Source organism: Saimiri boliviensis, chromosome 17, assembly GCF_048565385.1.
Source record: "Saimiri boliviensis isolate mSaiBol1 chromosome 17, mSaiBol1.pri, whole genome shotgun sequence".
Taxonomy (NCBI): Eukaryota; Metazoa; Chordata; class Mammalia; order Primates; family Cebidae; genus Saimiri; species Saimiri boliviensis.
This window is the reverse complement of record NC_133465.1, coordinates 28,830,020-28,852,420: the sequence shown is the minus strand read 5'-3', so window position 1 is coordinate 28,852,420 and position 22,401 is coordinate 28,830,020. Positions and strand designations below refer to the sequence as shown.

The following is a 22,401-nucleotide window of genomic DNA, read 5'->3' as shown; positions in this document are numbered from 1 at the left end:
ATAACAAGAGGTATCCTTACTGGTGGAAAGGTTGAGAAGGGAGACACTGGGATTGTCACTTCTCTGCTGCTACTTTTAGTCCTATGGGTCAAAACCAGAAGAATGAATGTTGGAATTTCAGGTATCGCATAGTAAGTGGAAAAGACATTTGGGAAAAGGCAGTGGGGTCTTCTTTTGAGGTCTGGAATTTCATGTCCTCCTCAAGCAGGCTCATTTATGATTTCAGTGTTAATAATATACTTAGTTTTTAATACAGGTTCTGTTTTTTTCCAAACCGCAAGGCAAAATGAAATGCAATGACCATTTACAATATTGCTGTGCTCTGTTAAAACTAGTTAATGTTTCTTACCTGTGCTAATGTACAAGGTCACTATATTTTATAAGGGTGAGGAAACTCTTTTCTTATGACTCGTAATTCTCAAGGATTGCTGTATGCCCTAGAACAAAGCTGATTCATAATTCTACTAGGTGGGGCAAAGGGATTACATTTTCAGTGTTTCTTGCCAACTCTTTCCAGCATTTAACTAAATTATGTAGGATCTTTTGAGAATTATAGACTTCTCTAGCGAACATGTACTCTAACATGTTCTCCTAATCTAACCTCCTCATTTCCCAAAGGTCCAAGAGAATTTTTCCTGCCCAAGTTAACAGAGCCAACAGTAGAACTCTGGTCCCCTGATTCCAGTTCCAACTTGATTTGTAAGTTTTCTGTTTCCTTTTCCATGTTTAAACTATCCCAGCCATCATTGCCTCACATTTGTTTCTTTCTTTACAGTCTCATGGCTTCTACTTAATCATCTAAACGTTCAGATTTTTTCATAATCCAATTTTATCCCTGTAGCGTTCTCTCAGGGTTTCCAGATTCTACTTTGAGAAATCTTGAGTGAGGCATGTGATCTGGAGGCTTCCCCGCAAAACCCTGTGGATCCTCCAAGAAGACAGAGAAATCTGTAATTCACAGTCTGTAGCAGTCTCTCTCTCATCGATTTCATACTGAAGTTTCCAAGGAAGCAAAGAGAGGCTAACAGGAGGATTATGTCTGTTCTTTTTTGAAACAAGTCTGTTGAGATTTCATACATTCTGCTAATTTCTTCTTTTTGCTTCTATGTCAAGAAGGCTTTTTACCACCTGTCTGACAGCAGATCTCTCTCGCACTGTGGTACATTTAGCTACTTCAAAATTGATGAAAACAGTTTTGTTTTGTTTTTCTAAGAGAGGAGGAGCACAGAAGAGACATCAAAGATGATTCTGGCCAAGGCTACCTCTCCCTACAAGCTCCCCCAGTTGTGTGGGAAAGAGAAGCATAAACTTATGGGGGAAAAAAAGAAGAAAGAATGGAGGTGGGGAACGTCGATGATAAATTATAAGAGAGCTGCAGTTTAAACTGGGAATGTATAAGAACAGTACAGGCTGACTCAGAATTAGTACAGATAACGCAAATGACCACATTCATTGCTCTTTGAACATGCATTGCCACATCCGGCACACAAAATTTGTGACCATGTCAACACAATGAGATGAGAAAAATAAGGACATATGCTGAATTCTTCATAATACTAAATTTATTCCATTTAAAGTTCCATCTTATATTTCGAGATTATAGACTTCTTTCTTTCTTTAGTCCTAAAACATTTTTTATGAAACAATAGCGAAGGTAGATTATAATTGATTTTTTTGTTTGTTTGTCTATTTTTGAGACAGTGTCTCACTCTGTCGCCCAGTTTGGTGTGCAGCGGCGCCATCGCAGCTCACTGCAACCTCCACCTCTCAGGTTCAAGTGATTCTCCTACCTCAGCCTCCTAAGTAGCTGGGATTACAGGTGCATGCCACTATGCCCGGCTGTTTGCCTTTTTAGTAGAGATGGTTTTCACCATGTTGGCCAGGTTGGTCTTGAATTCCTGGCCTCAAGTGATCTGCCTGCCTCGGCCTCCTAAAGCGCTGTGATTGTAGGAGCTAACACACCTGGCACCTGGCATAACTGATTTTTTTTTTTTTTTTTTTTGAGACGGAGTTTCGCTCTTGTTGCCCAGGCTGGAGTGCAATGGCGCGATCTCGGCTCACCGCAACCTCCGCCTCCTGGGTTCAGGCAATTCTCCTGCCTCAGCCTCCTGAGTAGCTGAGATTACAGGCACGCGCCACCATGCCCGGCTAATTTTTTGTACTTTTAGTAGAGACGGGGTTTCACCATGTTGACCAGGATGGTCTCGATCTCTTGACCTCGTGATCCACCCGCCTCGGCCTCCCAAAGTGCTGGGATTACAGGCTTGAGCCACCGCGCCCGGCCTATAACTGATATTTTTAATGTGTTTCCTGAGCAACTTAAAACATTGATTACTCTGTTTGTTGCCTCCCCCTTTTTTTTTTTTTTTTTTTTTTTTTTGGTTTTGCACTGATTTGTGAAACCAAAGTATCTCCCACCTAGGAGAAAACACACTAAACTGTAAATGACTAACAACCTATTTAGAACAAATCTCAATTAATTAATGTATACTTCAAGGAGAAGACTTAACAAAATCTTACTTTTCATTCTTAATAGCTCACTCCATAAAAGTGTTCCACAAGTATATCAAATTAGTCATAACAACTACTGTTAAGTGATTAATGAAATAGAAGTGACAGGAGTGAATTTAATAATAGCAATAAATACAGATGGGACTACATAAATTGTGGAGGTCCTGATGCAAAACTCTCTCTCTGTAGTCGATGCATCTCATCTTTCTCATCTGAAATGAATGAAGAAATTAATTATAATGATGCTAATAGCAATAAGAAAAAAAGATTCAAAACAAAACCCATGCTTCCTGACAACATGCCTTTGTTCTTGCTACCTACTACCCACTCCACGTATGCTAGAAACACTAAATGAAGCTGCAAAGAGAAGGCAGTATGAGGATGAAGGTGGCCCCTGGTCTTGTTGTAAAGGAGCATGGAGCAGTGGCTTCCACCATGGCATTTGCGTTATGTGGCAATAAAATGCAGCTGCACAAGCGTTGGGCAAACTTGCTTAAAGAGAGACCAGGCTTAGGACCAAAGGTGTTTTCTGCTCTAGGGAACTTTTCAACCTGTCTTCCTCTAAAATGGAGGCAGATTTTCCTCCACCTTCTATTCTCCTCTGAACCCCTTCCCCTTCCAGCACCTCCCATCTCTGGAGTTTGTCTAGAGTGATGTATATCACTGCTATCCATCTGCTTATTTAAAAAGCATTGGTTCCAGCCTAGAGTACTTACAGAGCTGTTTCCCTGTGAGGGTCTTTATCCTTCATGCAGAGCTAAAAGCAAACATGGCAATAAATTAGCCTGCTTTTTAAGGACCTGGAGAAGCATTTTGAATGCATTAAGATGGCTCAGGGACAGGTGCTGTGGAAATACAGCCACCTCTGCACTGGCTCAGGTGTCGTTTTGGGGGCCATACTAGTAGTTTTTATTAAACGCAGAGAAGATGTAACTCTTAGTTAAGATGCTTCCAGGATCTTAGATACCTGAGTATTTATTTTTTTTACCGAAAAAAAAAAAAGTGCTTAGGCCAGCACAGTGGCTCACACCTGTAATCCCAGCACTTTGGGAGGCTGAAGTGGGCAGATCACGAGGTCAGGAGATTGAGACCATCCTGGCCAATGTGATGAAACCCCATCTCTAGTAAAAATACAAAAATTAGCTGGGCATGGTGGCTCATGCCTGTAATCCCAGCTACTCAGGAGGCTGGGGCAGGAGAATCACTTGAACCCAGGAGGTGGAGGTTGCAGTGAGCTGAAATCGGGCCACTGCACTCCAGCCTGGTGACAAGATTGAGACTGTCTCAAAAAAAAAAGAAAAAGAAAAAGAAAAAAGAGCCGGGCACAGTGGCTCACACCTGTAATTCCAGCACTTTGGGAGGCTGAGGCAGGCAGATCACGAGGTCAGGGGTTCGAGATCAGCCTGACCAACATGATGAAACCCAGTCTCTAGCAAAAATACAAAAATTAGCCGGGTGTGGTGGTGCACACCTGTAATCCCAGCTACTTGGGAGGCTGAGGCAGGAGAATTGCTTGAATGCAGGAGGCGGAGGTTGTGGTGAGCCGAGAGCATGCCATTGCACTCCAGCCTGGGAGACAGAGGGAGACTCTGTCTCAAAAAAAGAAAAGAAAAAGAAAAAAATGCTTTGTGTCTGAGCATGGTGACTCGTGCCTGTAATCCTAGCATGTTGGGAGGCTGAGGTGGACTGATGGCTTGAGCTCAGGAGTTCAACACCAGCCTGGGCAGCAACATGGTGAAACCCTGTCTCTACAAAAAATGCAAAACTTAGCCAGGTGTGGTGGTGCATGCTTGTGGTCCCAGTTACTTGGGAGGCTGAGGTAGGAGGATCGCTTCAACCCAGGAAGTTGAGGCTACAGTGAGCTGTGATCATGGCACAGTACTCCAGCCTGGGAAACAGAGTAAGACTCTATCTCCAAAACAACAACAACAACAACAACAACAAAGCTCTGGATTGGAATAGGGAGTGGAGTGAATTGCTTCTTGGGAGACATGGCTGCCCATGTGTTCCAAGGAGAATGCCCCTTGCTGAATAATGAACTGGGCCTAGGGCTTTCTGCCGTATTTGCTCTCCTTTGGCACTGGATGAGCTGGCAGAGTCAAATGCATGGCATTAACCTATGCATGCACATATTCTGAATCATGCCAACTGATGAGGATAACCCCTTTATAATTCAAACCCCAGCCCACTGCAGCCAAGGCATGTGGCCGTAGTCCAGAGGTGAGCAGCCAGTGCCATCTTTTTCATGCAGATCTCTGAATCTAGAGCAGATGTTCCTCCCTATATTTATTTATTATACCACAGATACCATAGCAACAATAAAGGGAAATTTAATAGGAAGGAAAATCAGCCCCAAATTCCCTACCCCTGACAACACAGCTATTTTCAATTCAGGCTTTGCCCATGTGCACTTCTCTTCTTTGTAAATCTGTACTCATAATATATATATAATTTTTATTCCCTTGAGCAACTGTATTTTAGAACACATGGCAGAAAGACCAGATTCAACTTTGCCAAGAAAGGTTCCTAACTGAAGTCACTTGTATTTCTAGCTTTCTGCCTTCATTCAGATGACGGCTTTTTACCTAAATAGCTCAGAATACTTAGATACCTTCATTATTTTCTTTCTTCTAGCAATCAGTCCAAAGCACAATGTCAGAAAGACCACAACACATGCAGCAATAATGGGCTCTGCTGGTACACTAATGGTTTTATCTGTTGGAAATGCAAACACAGGGAATAAGAATGAACATTTATATACTTCCAATATGTCCCAGCCATAGTGCCTTGAACTTTAAGTATGTCATCCCCTTAATTAAATCTTCCCAACAATCTAGAAAGGTAGGTATTATTGTCCTCATTTCACAGGTGAGGAAACTTTAAGAGGTTAGAATGCTTGTCCAAAGTCACAGAACTAGGCTGGGCGAGGTGGCTCATGCCTGTAATTCCAGCACTTTAGGAGGTTGAGGTGGGCAGATCAGTTGAGGTCAGGAGTTCAGCACCAGCCTGCCCAACATGATAAAACCCCATCATCTGTACTAAAAAAATATATGCAAAAATTAGCTGGGCGTGGTGGCAAGTGCTTGTAGTCCCAGATACTTGGGAGACTGTGGCAGGAAAATTGCTTGATCCCAAGAAACAGAGGTTGCAGTGAGCCAGAGTCATGCCACTGCACTCTAGTCTGAGGGACAGAGAGAGACTCTCTCTCTCAAAAAAAAAAAAAAAAAAAGAAAAGAAAAGAAAAAAAGTCACAGATCTAGTAAATGGCAGAGGTAAGTTTTGAATCCATTCCTTTGTGGAATAATAACGTAAAATGAGTAACTCCCCTAAAACAAGTAGACCATTTTGGGCTTCCTTCACCCACAATTTTTGCCACACACAGAGCAGAAGCAGATTGAAGTCAATGGTTTTGCCTGCATTTTGAAAAGCTAAAAATATATTGGGAAGTATTCCAGAGGGTGGGGAAAGAGAAGGAGGAAGGCTTTGAGAGCAAGAGGAGAAAGGATGGAGAGCTTTCTGGATTAAGAAGGAGAGGTCTGTGGGCCTCAAAAGCAGTGGGGAGCCTTGTACCTGTACTGTGATGGTACCCAAGCAGGTGACAAGACATTATAGCAGGTGGCTGCAAAGTGCCTCTAGGAAAGTAGGACTCTAAGCATTAGCCTTCCTAACCTTGGCAAAGTTTTCTGCATCTCTCTAAAGGTCATGCAAGGACAGAGGGCTTACTTCTAACTTGGACTAGGAAGAGGTCAGTAGCAACCACGACCACCTGGAAGTGAGAGCCCACTCTTCTATTTTCTAAACAGCAGGCAAACCAAGAGCTAGTTTTTTTGTTATTGTTGTCTGTTTGTTTGTTTTGTTGTTTGTTTTGAGATGGAGTTTCGTTCTTGTTGCCCAGGCTGGAGTACAGTGATGTGATCTCAGCTTACTGCTGCAACCTGTGCCTCCCGGGTTCAAGTAATTCTCCTGCCTCAGCCTCCTGAGTAGCTGGAATTACAGCACATGCTACCACGCCCAGCTAATTTTTGTATTTTTAGTAGAGACGGGGTTTCACCATGTTGGCCATGCTGGTCTCGAACTCCTGACCACAGGTGATCTGCCTGCCTTGGCCTCCCAAAGTGCTGGGATTACAGGTGTGAGCCACCACGCCCAGCCAGAGTGGCTGATTTCTTACATAGGCTGGGATTACAGGTGTGAGCCACCGCATCTTGCTGAGAGCTACTTTATTTATCAGTCACTACAGGCATAGTGCCTGTGTTTGCAGGCTTTCTAAGAGCTTGTGAAAATATTTGAGACCCAGAAAAAAATGATTGGCCCCAAGATATGAGAAGAACATAGCAAAATTAATCAAATTGTAAGCATCTGTAAAATGCAACCTGGTGTCAACTATAACCCAACTGTTAAATAATAATGTTTAATCAAGAACCAAATGAATAACTTATTAACAAAATTCAAAATCTATACAAGTTATAAAGATTCTTTCAAAAATTTTGTAGCAGAAAGCACATATAATGTGTTTTTTAAAAAAATATATTTGATTTATGATGTGGAATGAAACTCTCAAAAGTAAAAGTAAAAGCCAGGCAGGGTGGCACACCTGTAGTCCCAGCTGGGTCCCAAGCCCAGGAGTTCAGGGCTGTAGCACCCTATGATTGCACCTATGAATAGCCACTCTTCTCTACCCTGGGCAACATAGTGAGACCATATTCTTTTTTTTTTTTTTTTTTTTTTTTTGATACAGAATATTACTCTGTCACCCTGGATGGAGTGCAATGGCTTGATCTCAGCTCACTGCAACCTCTGCCTCCTGGGTTCAAGCAGTTCTCCTGCCTCAGCCTCCCAAGTAGCTGGAACTACAGGTGTGCACCATCATGCCTTGGTAAGTTTGTATTTTAGGTAGAGACAGGTTTCACCATATGTTGGCCAGTCTGGCCTCAAACTCCTGACCTCAACTGGTCTGCCTGCCTCAGCCTCTCAATGTGCTGGGATTACAGGTGTGAGCCATCACACCTGGCCAACTGTTTTTTTGTTTGTTTGTTTGTTTGTTTTTAAGAGATGAAGTCTGGGTATGTTGCCCAGGCTGGTCTCAAACTCTGGACCTCAAACAATTCTCCCAACTAAGCCTCCCAAAGTGTTGCGATTACAGGTGTGACCCAGTGCACCTGGCAGGATCCTGTTTCTTAAAGTAAACATGCTTAAGGTCAACAAAGGTTTTTAGGTGATCTTGTCTAAGCCCCTGGATTCTGATGCTGTCCATTGAGGGGAAGGAGCTTCAGTCACGGCTTAAATCAACTTTTAGGCATTTAAGGAAATTGAGCATGTGCTATTTATTGTACAATTGAGTTTGTGGATTTGAGGTACAGTCAACGAATATTTACTGAGTGACTAATGTGTCTTAGGCACTGTGTTCAGCTCTGCAGAAAATAGGACAGATGTGGAAGGCTCCTCTGCCTTCATGGAACTCATATTCTAGGAGAGAGACAGACATTAAACAAGCAGATATTACAGATTAAGTATTAGAAAGGAAACAGGGTCAGAGATAGCAAGTGAAGGGCAAAAGCCAGGGAGGAGGGGAAGAAGCGACTTTAGATACATTTAATTTCAAAACCCAATCCCTGTATACTTTAAGATTATGCAATAGGGTTGGTCTCTTCTGTCCCCATAACTGTATAACACATTAACCAATTATTATTATTATTATTATTATTATTATTATTTTGGAGACAGGGTCTCATTCTATCACCCAGGCTGGAGTGCAGTGGCGTGATCATGGTTCACTGCAGCCTCGGACCTCTAGGGCTTGAGAGATCCTCCTACTTCAGCCTCCTGAGTGGTTGAGACTACCAGTGCATGCCATCATACCCTGCTCATTTTTCTATTTTTTGTAGCGACAGGGTCCCACTATTTTGCCCAGGCTGTTTTTGAACTCCTGGGCTCAAGCGATCCTCCTGTCTTGCCCTCCCAAAGTGCTGGGATTACAGGCAGGAATCACCACACTCAGCCTGTAATTACTTTTTTATCATTTTCCTGCTCTGGATAATTTTGGGGACTACATGGAATAAATTTTTGCCCTGTCTTGGCTGTTTCTAAAAATTATTCTCCTGAAGGTATGGGTCATACCACTCCTATGGAGAAACTGCTCAGTGAGCCTTTTTCTGGTAAGCCCCGATTCTGTACTAGTCAGCTGCGGGACACACCCAAGAGCCCTCACCTTACTGGGGAGCCCCTCCATTTGCAAGATGTCAAAACAAAGGGGAAGTAAAGGTGGGACAATTAGGGGGAAAAAAATCAGAATTCAGTCACAGGTTGGAATATTTTTACCAAGCCGGATAAAATGAAGCCACATGTGACAGCTCTTATTCTGTAAACAAACTGAAGTAAACTACCTTACCCATTGGCTTGCTTTGGATTCCAAATTTCTGTTGAAAGTGACTTTGGTCTGGGCATGGTGGCTCATGCCTGTAACCCCAGCACTTTGGGAAGCAGAAGTGGCAGATTGCTTGAGCCCAGGAGTTCAAGACCAGCCTGGTCAACATGTCAAGACCTCGTCTGTACAAAAAAAATTTTTTAATTAGCTGGTTGTGGTGACATGCACCTGTCCCAGCTATTCAGGAGGCTGAGGTGGGAAGATTGTTTGAGCCCAGGAGGATGCTGCAGTGAGCTATGATTATGTCACTGCACTCCAGCCTGAGTGGCAGAGTGAGACCCTGTCTCAAAAAAAGAAAAAAGAAAAAAGAAAAGAAAAAAGAGACTTTGGCAAGGGTAACTACATAACCGTGCCTCTCCCCTTGTCCTGTTTTATGCTCTCATTTGTAACCAGACCTGATATTTTCCTCCGCTATGCATCATGGTTAAATAATCCCAACACATGGGCTAAATCTTATGCTCAAGAAAAGATCTGTGATGTAATTTGTAGCTTTGCGTGGCCTCATTTAGGAGCTTCCTCACTGAGACATGAAGCCAGGAGAGGGCTCATGAACATCTTGGCATTTAGCCTGAGCCCCAGCAGCAGAGCGCTTTTGCCACCAGCCAGGGAAGTAGCTAAGCTAGAAGAAATAAGAAAAACCAGCTGGTTTGGAAGAGCCCTACCCAAAACAAGTTTCTGCCCACCTGAAAGCCAATGTACTAAGCTGGCATCCTGTTTGCCACATATGCTGTATTTTTTTTAATGTGACACAGAACAATTATGATTTCTTCTTAACCAGGAGGGATATAATTTCCTGGTCTCCAAGTGTGGTGTTTGTAGTCAGTTACGATGGCGGGGCATGAGGCCCACCCTTCCATGCTTTTGTGGTCCTTAGGGGAGGTAAATAGCCACAGAGATTTTTCTATCCCATGGTTACTTAGAATATTTGTGGGCTTGTTTTTTTGTTTTTTGTTTTTGTTTTTGTTTTTGTTTTTGTTTTTGTTTTTTGAGACAGAATTTTGCTCTTGTTGCCCAGCCTGGAGTGCAATGATGCCATCTCGGCTCACCGAAACCTCCATCTCCCGGGTTCAAGCAATTCTTCAGCCTCAGCCACTGAGCAGCTGATATTACAGGCATGCGCCACCATGCCTGGCTAATTTTGTATTTTTTTTTTTTCAGTAGAGACAGGGTTTCTCCATGTTGATCAGGTTGGTCTTGAACTCCCGACCTCAGGTGATCCACCTGCCTTGGCCTCCCAAAGTGCTGGAATTACAGGCAGCTTTGGTTTTTAAAACAAGTAGCCCCTGGGCATATTACTACTGCTCTGCAGAATGAATTACTTATTATGCCACGAATGACAGTGATGGGTATTCAACCACCAGCAACTCTTCTTCCCTACCAGCCGCTCTGTTCATATCCTATAACCGTTCCCCTCACGGGGAAGGAAATAAGACATCCCATGGTTACATCACCAGAACACTTCGGGCAGGGGTTCAGTTGGCTTCCTGGGGGCTGGCAAGACTGGCAATGAGGGGATACGAGGAGGCAAATGACAAAGTGAATACTGTTCTAACAAGATACAGGAGTCTCAGCTTGTTGGGCTGCTCCTGGGATACTGGCGTGAGACCAGACAATGTGTGAATAAGCGTTTTCGGCATCTGCTACCCTAGGTATTCTGCCTTTCTCTTTTTGTATGAGCAAAAAATATGAGGAGGGGAAACCCCTCAGAGCTTCATTTGTTCTGTCATTGTAGAGGTGATAACCCTGGGTAGATGAAGCATGAATCCAAGAGAAAGGGCTTTCTTCCATCTTATTTTTTTTTTCCTACTCTCTCTGCTGATTAGCCTACAGGTTAGAATTTGAGTTAGGAGTGATAGCAGAGATCTATTTTCTTATCTAGTCCTAGTTTTTCTTCTCTCTGTGTCTTTTTACTTCTCTTCTGTTGTTATGAGGCTGTGAACTCCAAAGTCTAGTTGCTATACACCTTGTTGCCCAGAAGAATTCATGGAAATTCTCCTCCCTAAAAGCCAAGCAGAATTGTTTTCTATATTTGGTTCTAAGAAAGGATCTTTGCTCAAAAAACAGTGTCCTATATGGAATGGGCAAGATTTCCCTAAAAGGATGGACTAGGATTCTTAGTGGAAAAACCCTTGGATGGGGATGATTCTCAAAAGAAAATCCGAGCTACTAATCATAACTGTTATTATTATTTATTGTCACCAAAAATATTTACTGAGCATCTAATCTGAGTTTTGCACTGTGCTGAGTATTACTTTAAAAGAGTGTTACCTTTAACAATCAGGTGAAAGTCCAAGCTCTCCGTTTTCAGAGGTGACTTTGCAATACAACTGTAGGTTCCATTGTCAGATTTCTTGACTTTGGTGATTGACAGCTGAAGAGACTCACTTGTCTGTTGGATTTGGTGATGGCTTTTCTCTAAATCCAGGGGACTGCTGTTTTTGTACCACATCATTTGAGCCTGGGGGTTGGCTATCACATTGCAATCCAACTTCACATCACTGCCTTCCTCCGCCGTTTGGAAGTCATTTCCACTTAGGAGAGGAGGAACTGCAGGACTCAAGCATTTAGATTTAATTAGCAGATAAGCAATAGTTCACTGTCAGAGGTCAAGGTCTTCCTTCAGTCTATCTCATCTGGTTATTTATTCATTTGACAAAAAATTTATTAAATACTTACTGTGTGCCAAGCACTGGGGTAACAAGGGCAAATAATACTTCCAGTTCCAAATCTCATACAACTTTTAATGTGATGAAGAAGACAAACCATGAACTAACATAGGATTATGAATATAATATATACAGTAATGAATCTATGACCAGCAGACAATTTGTAACACTACCTAAGAGTATCAGTCTTGAGTCTTTGTTCTCTGAGAATTAATAAAACAACCTGTGTTAGGGTTGCACAAAACAGTACAAAATTAAGAAGACATGCATTGCAATTAGACCTCATTCCATCCACACCATTTACTGTGACTTTGAGACAGTCAACTAACTGCTAAGACCTCTGTTTCTCACGTTAAAAAAAATGGGATAATCATACATCTCATGAGTTGCTGTAAAGATTAAACAAAATAATCCCTGTAAAGCATTTGCCACAGTGCTAGCTACTATTATTATTACGGTGGTGGTGGTTTTGAGGGTTACTCTCACCGTCTGTTTTTGCATTTTCTCTAACAATTGCCTTGGTAACATATTTACCAATGCATCTTTGTGTTTTCTCAGTGATCCTCTAGAAATAATGTCCTCCTCCCAGAAGGTGTTCTAAGCATGACAACTCTGGCATCTGTGGAAGGCAAGTGAATCCCCTCTCATCGCTCCATGTGAGCAACTCCAATTCCCTCTACAATAAAGGCAGTTGTAGGCCCACAGACAATGTATAGCACCTTGCATATTCTGGCAGAGGTGCAGAATAGTAACGAAATGGTTGGAGAGTGGAACTAGGAAAAAGGTAGAGGCGGAGAAGGAGGAAAAAGGAGCTTGTATAATCTGCACACTGAATAATTAGACCCTGAGTAGGCTGTGCTATTAATAACTCTCTCAGAAGAATGACATTTTGTTGCTCTTTGGAATGAGCTTGAATTCTGTATCATATCCAACAAGGATGTTACATGGTATTCAGATATGTAGGAAGCTGCTGGAAGAGAGAATCTAATTGCCAAATAGAACAATTCCATTTGTGGACAGATTCTGTTAGTGATTTCTTTTTATGTAATGATTTGAAATTAATTTAAGCATAACAGTATATGTGAATATCCCCTCTCTAAAAATTAGTACATTTCAGATAAAGCTAAGGTCCAACCTGGTCACTTCCTGAATCTCCAGAGATACCCACTGCTATGAGTTTGGTGTAAATCTTTCCCTATATTTCTTTTCTCTTAAATAGTTTTCTCTACATATAGTGTGCCCATAGGAAATATGTGGTTTTATTTTAGGAGCATGGGAAGGATTTACATAAAACACTCCATTTCTCTCAATAACTTGCATGCTTTTTGGATATATTCATATTGAACCACAGAGATCTAGCTTATTGCTTTTAGGGTGCTATCACATAGTGTATGCCTTTTTAATCATTTGTGTTTTGATGGGCATTAGACTGTTTTCACGTTAAAATGTTAAACAATGCTACAATAAACATCCTCGTCCGTATCTCTTTATGCTCATGTGCATGTATTTCTCTAAGGTTAATATCTAGAAGGAGAAATGCTGTGTCATAGGATATGCACACTTTAAATTTTGGTAGATATTATAAAAGAGGTGTTTTCAATTTAAACTTTCAACAATGATGTATAAGAGAACCTGTTTCTCCACATTCTCCCCCAAACAGTGTGTTATCAAGTTTCCATTTAGTTCTTAATCTGCTATTTATAGCAAGAATGGTACTGCCTTTGAATGGGACCTAATATCATTGTCACATTTTATGAGCTCATTTTGATTTATTTGTTGATGAGTTTGTGTCGGTGTTGTCATTGTAGATTACTGAGCAATTAACTATACACATATACACACACACTTAGCAACAATGATATTTAGGAGATTGTTATAAAGATGATTTAAAAAGTGAATTGAGGCTGGAAAACTAAAAACTTTTTTTTTTTTCTTTTTTTGTGATGGAGTCTCACTCTGTCACCCAGGCTGGAGTGCAGTGGTGTGATCTCAGCTCACTGCAACCTCCACCTCTAGGTTCAAGCAATTCCCCTGCCTCAGCCTCCCAGTTAGCTGGGACTACGGAGGCATATACCACCATGCCCCGCTAATTTTTGTATTTTTAGTAGAGACAGGGTTTCATCGTGTTGGCCAGGCTGGTCTTGAACTCCTGACTTCAGGTGATCTGCCTGCCTCGGCCTCCCAAAATGCTGGGATTATAGGCGTGAGGCACCACACCTGGACTAAAAACAATTTCTTTAAGTCATCAGATCGCATTGTCAGCATTTCTGCCTTGTCTCCCTTAAGAGGGTTGCATCAGCCTGGGCAACATAGCAAAACCCCATCTCTACAAAAAAATGCAAAAATCAGCTCGGCATGTTGGTGTGCACCTGTAGTCCCAGCTACTTGGGAGGCTGAGACTCCTGTGCAGATCACTCGAGCCTGGGAGGCAGAGGTTACAGTGACCTGAGATTGTGCCACCTAACTGATAGAGTGAGACACTGTCTCAAAATAAAATAAAATAAAATAAAATAAGTTTCATTGAGTAAGCACTTAAGCACTAGATTAAAAGCTTGGGAATTAGCGTTTTGTTCTCAGCTGCAGCTATGATTTCAGCCCCTATTCTGGGCCTTAGTTTCCTTAGCTGTCATTTTTTTTTTTTTTTTTGAGACAGGGTCTCACTGTTGCCCAGGTTGGCACAATCACACCTCGCTGAAGCCTCAAGCTTTTGGGCTCAGGTGATCCTCTCGCCTGAGCCTCCCGAGTAGCTGGGGCTACCGGTGTACACCACCATGCCCAGCTAACTAAAAACAAACTTTTTTTTTGGTAGGAGTAGGGTCTCACTATGTTATGTTTGTAGAGACAGGTCTTTCTACCAAATCATACTGCACCATCCTACCTCACCCATCACCATACCACCCACGCCATTCTCATGCAGAACCAGCTTTTCACCCAACGACCCATGTGATCACATACATAATATCACTTGACAGTCCCCTAAGCCTGTACAGTCCATCAATGGGTTACCAATACCTGGAACCCATGCATTGAAGAGCTTCATGTTTTTTTATTTTAAGGTGAGGTTTGAAGACTCCCTAATAAAAATCTTTTTTTTCTTTTTCTTTCTTTTTTTTTTTTTTTGAGATGGGGTCTCACTCTGTTGCCCAGGCTGGAGTGCAGTGGTGGCATCTCAGCTCATTACAACCTCCGCTTCTTGGGTTCAAGCAATTCTCCTGCCTAAGCCTCCCGAGTAGCTGAGATTACAGGTGCCCACCACTGCGCCTGGCTAATTTTTGTATTTCTTGTAGAGGCTGGTCAGACTGGTCTTGAACTCCTGATCTTCCAAAGTGGTGGGATTACAGGCATGAGCCACTGTGCCCCATCATGAAAATCTGTCTAAGCGGCACACAAAAGCTAGCTACAAAGGAAAAGACTTGTAGCTTTAAATATATAAACATTCGCCGGGCGCGGTGGCTCAAGCCTGTAATCCCAGCACTTTGGGAGGCCGAGGTGGGTGGATCACGAGGTCGAGAGATCGAGACCATCCTGGTCAACATAGTGAAACCCCGTCTCTACTAAAAATACAAAAAATTAGCTGGGCATGGTGGCGTGTGCCTGTAATCCCAGCTACTCAGGAGGCTGAGGCAGGAGAATTGCCTGAACCCAGGAGGCGGAGGTTGCGGTGAGCCTAGATCGCGCCATTGCACTCCAGCCTGGGTAACAAGAGCGAAACTCCGTCTCAAAAAATAAATAAATAAATAAATAAATAAATAAATAAATAAATAAATATATAAACATTTAAAATCAATATGGCAAAAAAAGAACTAAAAAATTTTTCAAAAACCAATAGGAGAAATACTTACAATTCAAAATGACAAAGGACTAATGTCCTTAATCTGCAAAGCCCTTGTACAGATTAATGAGAAAAAGCATAACACCCAACAGAAAAAAAACAAAACAAAACAAAACAAAAAACAGTTAAGGATACAAGCAGGCATTTCATTAAAAAAAAAAAAAAGGCCAATATATTTATGCAAATGTGAACACTCCTTCTTAATTTAAATAATGAAAATAGGCTGGGCTCAGTGGCTCATGCCTGTAATCCCAGCAGTTTGAGAGGCTGACGTAGGTGGATCACTTCAGGTCAGGAGCCAGAGACCAGCCTGGCCAGCATGCTGAAACCCCTGTCTCTACTAAAAATACAAGAATTAAAAATTAGCCGGGCGTGGTGGTGCGTGCTTGTAGTCCCAGCTACTCAGGAGGCTGAGACAGGAGAATTGCTAGAACCTGGGAGGCAGAGGTTGAAGTGAGCCGAGATCACACCACTGTACTCCAGCCTGGGCAACAGAGTGAGACTCCGTCTCAAAAAAAAAGGAAAAGAAAATTTCAAATGAGGCTGGTAAATTCTTAGAGTTTGATGATACTCAGTGCTCATGAGGATGAGGGGAAATAAGTACTCTCATGCTTTGTGGTGGAAGCATAAATTGGGCAATTTGGCAATACCAAGACCTAGATTTCAATTACCACTTCCTGTGTTACAGACATGAAAGACCCACTAGCCTTTTCCTTTCCTCTTACTCACAAGTAACATTCAGCACCACCGAAATGGACACGGATTGATCCCTCCCCAGCCTGCAGGTAAAGCTGATTCCGTTGTCATTTTCACTGATGGAAGAGACACAGACAGAGCTGGAATTGATTTTGTTTCCAGATTTCAAATCCACTCTCCCTGCTTCTCGGTACCAGAACAGTTCTTCCTCTCTGGTGTGGTTTTGAACAGCACATATCAGAGATTCTTGGGAGCCAGGTGTAGTATCCAGGATATAGTTCTCAGTTTTACCATTCACAGTTAAAACAGAACCTGGGAGTATAGGGAGAAACTATTTAGATATACAGCTATACAGATAAACAACCTAAATGCCCGTGAACAGGGGATTGTTAAATAAGTTATGTACATCAGTAGAACAAAATAAGCTCTCAACAATTAAAAACAGTCATATTGCTCTATATGATTTTATAATGAAAAATATTCATAATGTATTAACTGAAAAGGAAAAAGATTAAAATGTGGTCATCAAATTTTGGTGCACATTGGAATCACCAAGGGATCTTTTAAAAAGTACTAATGCTTATGCCTGTAATCCCAGCACTTTGGGAGGGGGAGGTGGGAGGATCGCTCAAGCACAGAAGTTCAAGACTAGCCTGGATAACATGGTGAAACCCCCGTCTCTACAATTAAAAAAAAAATTAGCCAGGTGTGATGGTGTGCACCTGTACTTACAGCTACTCGGGAGGAAAAGGTGGGAGAATCGCTTAAGCCCAGGAGGTGGAGGTTGCAGTGAGCCAAGATCACACCACTGCACTCCAGCCTGGGTGATAGAGCAAGACCCTGCCTCCAAAACGAAGTACTGATGCCTGGTTCTCATCCCCAGACATCTGATTAGTTGACATGAGTGCAACCTGGGCACTGTGTTATTTAAAACACCCCACCCACCCGCCTCCAGGTGATTCTAATATGCAGTGAAGTTTTCGAACCACCAGATTAGAAACCAATACATACAGAATGATCGTGTGTGTGTGTGTGTGTGTGTGTGTGTGTGTGTGTAAATATGAAAAAAAGACTTGGGGAAAAATCTCATATATATCGAATACACACACATACATATGTATATGTATATACATATATACATATACACATACCATATTTAATTTGTTTACTTGAAGAGATTGAAAGTAGGAAAACAAGGGAATAAAATGGAAAAATAAGACATAACATTAGGCAAAAAAGCAGAATATAAGTTAAAGCTCTAATAATTACTACAACTTTATCAAAATTGCACATGCTTACGGGTAAGAACTGATTTGAAAACACTTTTCTGATTAAATGATAGGATTATGGACAAATTGGGTCTTGCATCTATAATGTTTTGATATTGTTTTGGTAGTGAAGAAAATAAAAAGATGTTTAAGTAGTTGGGGTTTGTGTGGTAGGTTTAAGTTGTGGGGTTTGTCTTCGTGGGTTGGGTGATCGGAATACATAGTTTTGCTTTCTTTTGTTTTTTCAGCTCTGGCTTTTAGAAATCTATTCATTGCATGGTAATACACCTGAATTTTGGTTTTTATTTTCCTGTTTTAAAACTAAGTAACAAAGGCTAAAAAGGAACTTTATCTGTCACAAACCTGCACCCCAGATAATATTTGTTAATATATTCTATAAACACATTAATCTTCCTTTTAAAAAAACTTACGCTGGCCTAAGTGGTGGTGGCTCATGCCTGTGATCCCAGCACTTTGGGAGGCAGAGGTGGGTGGATCACCTGAGGTCAGGAGTTTGAGACCAGCCTGGCCAACATAGTGAAACTCCGTCTCTACTAAAAAAAAGTAGCCAGGTGTGGTGGCGGGCGCCTGTAATCCCAGCTACTCAGGAGGCTGAGGCAGGAGAATCACTTCAATCCGGGAGGTGAAGGTTGCAGTGAGCCGAGATCTCACTACTGCTTTCCAGCCTGGGCAACATGAGTGAGACTCCATCTCAAAAACAAAAATGAACAAAAAAATCTTAAGCTACTTGTAAAGATAATGGTATTGTTGTCTAGTATATTTTTAAAATATGGAAGAATATGTACCAAAATATTGAGTGATTGTCATCTCTGGATGTCAATATTTGGGGGGTTTTGTACTTTATTTTTTTTATAGACTGCCTACTTTATTTTACAATGACTATGCATTACTTTTAAAATCAGAAAAGAGTGGTGGGGGAGCAAATGCTGGAAAGATTTTCATGTGGAAAGATTTTATCTAAATCTTTATCTTCATGGAAAGATTTTATCTAAACGGTATGTTTAGATAAACAGAAGATGATTTGGGGTAACATCAGTAATAAAATGCATTCAAATGTAGGAGGATTCCGGTGGTGGCTCTGGAGAGAACAGAATATTTCACCTTGTCTTGTGATAATAAAACCCTGAAAACAGTATTTTTCCATTTGATTTCTTATTGTTATCTGACTCATATACTGTGAGCCATGCTAACTGCATAGTCATTCCAATTTGGAATTTAAGGATATATCCAATGCCCAGTGATCATTTTTCTTAATCAGAAATTTTTCTTTTATCTAAACAGAGACCAAAACGAACTTTAACTTACTTGTCATCTCACGTGGCAGAAATAAAATTACTAAGAGAAGAAATCTTCCCATTTGCATAATGACACTGTGCTTCCATGCCATCTTTAATGAGTTAACGTCGGATCTACTCAGGGAAAAAGAGCACAGTTGGCTTTGTACTTTGGTCTACAATGAGTTTGTGAACCTTCCTTCTGTCTATTGCGCATTTAAAGTGAAGTCCCAGATGAATCATCACAACTATAACGGTACTACTTCTAGCTTTTAATTAAACAACCCTGTCTGACTAAGTTCAAAGTACATTTAGTAGTAAGACATTTTTTTTTAAAGCAACATTAAGAAAACCACAAGGAAATAGGCTGTGTCAGATAGACAAGCGTTAGGGTGCCCCGGGGAACATAAAACCAGTCTTCCCTAGAGAACCAAACAGAATGAAACTTGTGTCATTCTCAGACAGTCCCTACTGAACAAAATAATTCTTGTTCTGAAAGCTTCTCTTGGGTTGTTTTTGTAAAGTTTTTCTATGATAATAGAGAGTTTCTGAGAATATTCCAAATCCCATAGATTCAAATGGTGTGTACTTAGAAAAGACTTAACTGAAACGCGGCTTCTAGTTTTAAACCATGTTAATCTTGGCTGTCTCCCACTATTCATTCTCTCTCTCTCTCTTCCTCTTGACCCGTATGGACTAAAAATAATAAATAAAAGGGGTCCTTTCTCCCTTCCTGCTTTTGCTTCAACTCTCCCTAAGATATTCTCCACTTCCATCTCAGAAAAAATATATATATTGATTACTTCCCTTCAAGAGTACTACTATAAATATAGTGGAACCACATATGGAAAAGTTTTTGTGCAACAGGGACTGTGCTAAGCACTTTACATACATTATTTCAGTCACAAGCCTCCAACAACCCTCTTGAAGTAGTTTCTATAGATTTAAAAAGATTATGTAATTTGCCCAAGATTCCATATATAGTAAATGTCAAGGTCAGAATTTGAACCCAGGGCTCCCAAGACCGTGCTCTTAACTACACTACTACCACCCTACTCTTTTTTTTTTTTTTTTTTTTGGAGATGGAGCTTTGCTCTTGTTGCCCCAGGCTGGAGTGCAATGGCTCAATCTCCGCTCTCCAAAACCTCCACCTCCCAGGTTCAAGTGATTCTCCTTCCTCAGCCTCCCAAGTAGCTGGGGAGATTAGAGGCATGCAGCACACGCCCAGCTAATTTTGTATTTTTAGTGGAGACAGGGTTTCTCCACGTTGGTCAGGCTGGTCTCAAACTCCCGACCTCAGGTGATCTGCCCACCTCAAGCCTCCCAAAGTGCTGGGATTACAGGCATGAGCCACCACACCTGGTTTACTATACCCTACTCTTAACCACCCTCCTACCCAATCTACTGCCTAGATTAATATTCTTTTCCTTTAAGAAGTTGCTGTTAGGCTGGGCGCAGTGGCTCACACCTGTAATCCCAGTGTGATCTGGGAGGCTGAGGCCAGTGGATTATCTGAGGTCAGGCATTTTGAGACTATCCTGACCAATATGGTGAAACCCCATCTCTACGAGAAATACAAAATACAAAAATACATTGCTACTAAAAATACAAAAAAAAAAAAAAAATTAGCCAGGCATGGTGGCGGGTGCCTGTAATTCCAGCTACTCGGGGACTGAGGCAGGAGAATCACTTGAACCCGGGAGGCGGAGGTTGCGGTAAGCTGAGATCATGCCACCACACTCCAGCCTGGGTGACAGCATGAGACTCAGTCTCAAAAAGGAAAAAAAAAAGAAAGAAGCTGCTGTTAATCCCTTCCACTCCCTGGCCATTTGGAGTTCTCTCCCCTTAACTTTTAACAGCTGAAACATACCTATGACTTCTCTGGACCTGCTCCACTCCTCCGCTGTCCCAGGCGTGTCCCGACAGGAGTAAGTTTCATTCATCCCAGGCCCACCCTTTCTGGCAGACAAGCCCGCATCAATCTTTTTGTAAGATGCAATTACTACTAATATTGATTCTTTTGTAATTTTAAATATCTGCCAAAAAGATTTCTATCTATCACAGTGTTGTAACAGTGATGATTTCAGAATGTGGTCACTAGTAGAGTGTTCTCAAGCACGCTCCACTACTGGTACTCAATAAAAACTGCAAGTGCAGGCTTCTTGGCAGACCTCATCCCGCCCTATTAAGGGGGCGAATCTGTCTTCTCTTTCCCTCCACTCCACTGAGTCAGCAACTTTTTCAGAATGTATTTCCCTCACTTGGCTTGTTTTTAATCTGTATGACTGTCTACTTTCTATATAAGACAGTCTTTCCACTTACCTCTTGAGCTCCGAGAAGCTGACTTCCTTGGCCAACTGTTTCTCCGCTTGAAAACCCTAAATGCTTTCCCTGTTACAATCCTTTATAATACTTGAATTTGAACACTTTATGACAGTAGGGTCAAATAAATAAGATAACTTGGGTTCAAAGTCTGTTTCTCTTTATGGAGTCCTGGAAAAGACAGTAATTGGGAAAGACACCTTCTTAAGATCTAACTTTCTATATGTACCTAGGTTGCTAGGTGGGGCCGGATATTACTAACAGGGATGTTTTATTCTAAGAAAGCCTGAACTTTCACAAAAATCTCACTGAAAATTGTAGTGCATCTCACTGAAAATTGTCATATTCAAGTAATATGACTGCGTTTTGATCATCTACTAGTCTGGGGATTGTGATGGGACAAATCCGAGAAGTCTGACTTTCGCAGCAGGGAAAACATTGGAAGATTCTACACAACTTAATAATGCTGGAAAAGTCTTAGTTACCGCTAGTAACCCAAACCCTGCACATAAGCTGTACCAAGCCAGGCATGGCAGGCAACAGTTTTTTTGTTTTTTGCTTTTTGAGGCAGGGTTTCACTCTGTCGCCCAGGCTGGAGTGCAAAGGGCACGATTGAGGCTGACTGCAACCTCTGCCTCCCAGCCTCCCAAGGAGCTAGGACTACCAGTGTGTGTCACCATGCCCAGCTAAACTTTGTTTATGTGTATATTTTTGGTAGAGATGAAATTTCACCATGTTTCCTAGGCTGGTTTTGAACTGGCTGCAAACAATCTACCCACCTTGGCCCAGGGAGCAGTTTAATCCCCTTGAGGCTCTCACCTGACTGGGGGATCCTTACATTACATGATGTTTATGGTATTGTTAACAATGCAAATTTTATCTGCCAAGTACTATTGTTCCCATTTACACAAAAATATAACAGAAGAATACTTATAGTTATCCACAGATTTTTTTTTTTTTTTTTTTTTTTTGAGACGGAGTTTTGCTCTCGTTGCCCAGGCTAGAGTGTAGTGGTGCAATCTTGGCTCACCGCAACCTCCGCTTCCTGAGTTCAAGAGATTCTCCTGCATCAGCCTCCCCAGTAGCTGGGATTACAGGCATGCACCACCACCCCCAGCTAGTTATCCACACATTTTAACACATGGCTGAAGCACACCAGCGATCTGCCTCTTACTAGTTGTGTTACTTTGAAAAGTTATTTTACCTCCGTGAGCCTCGGGGTTTTCATCAATACAATGGAAATAGTAATAGTAACCTCTCTACAGAGTCACTGTGAGGATTAAATGAAATGAAGCATGTGAAGCTGGCACACAGTAAGCTCTTAGTAAACAGTAGCTCTTATTATTATTATTAATATAGGCTGGGCAGGGCATCCTAAATCAACATA

The 22,401-nt window shown here is 41.7% G+C and overlaps 1 protein-coding gene across 2 annotated transcripts; it reads right to left on the bottom strand.

The window, feature by feature from the left end:
• Positions 1–2,339: 2,339 nt before the first annotated feature.
• TMIGD1 (transmembrane and immunoglobulin domain containing 1) lies at positions 2,340–21,098 on the bottom strand. 2 transcript variants are annotated; one of them, XM_074388419.1, is made up of 7 exons: positions 21,015–21,098; positions 18,724–18,827; positions 16,163–16,441; positions 11,204–11,482; positions 5,123–5,226; positions 3,228–3,268; positions 2,340–2,723 (listed from the first exon to the last, which is right to left on the bottom strand). In XM_074388419.1, exons 2-7 carry the CDS (start codon positions 18,803–18,805, stop codon positions 2,720–2,722), a joined length of 789 nt encoding a protein of 262 aa, XP_074244520.1. In that variant the 5' UTR covers positions 18,806–18,827; positions 21,015–21,098; the 3' UTR covers positions 2,340–2,719. The 2 variants fall into 2 exon arrangements, with proteins under 2 accessions (XP_074244520.1, XP_074244521.1); XM_074388420.1 differs by lacking the exon at positions 5,123–5,226.
• Between the last annotated feature and the right edge of the window lie 1,303 nt (positions 21,099–22,401).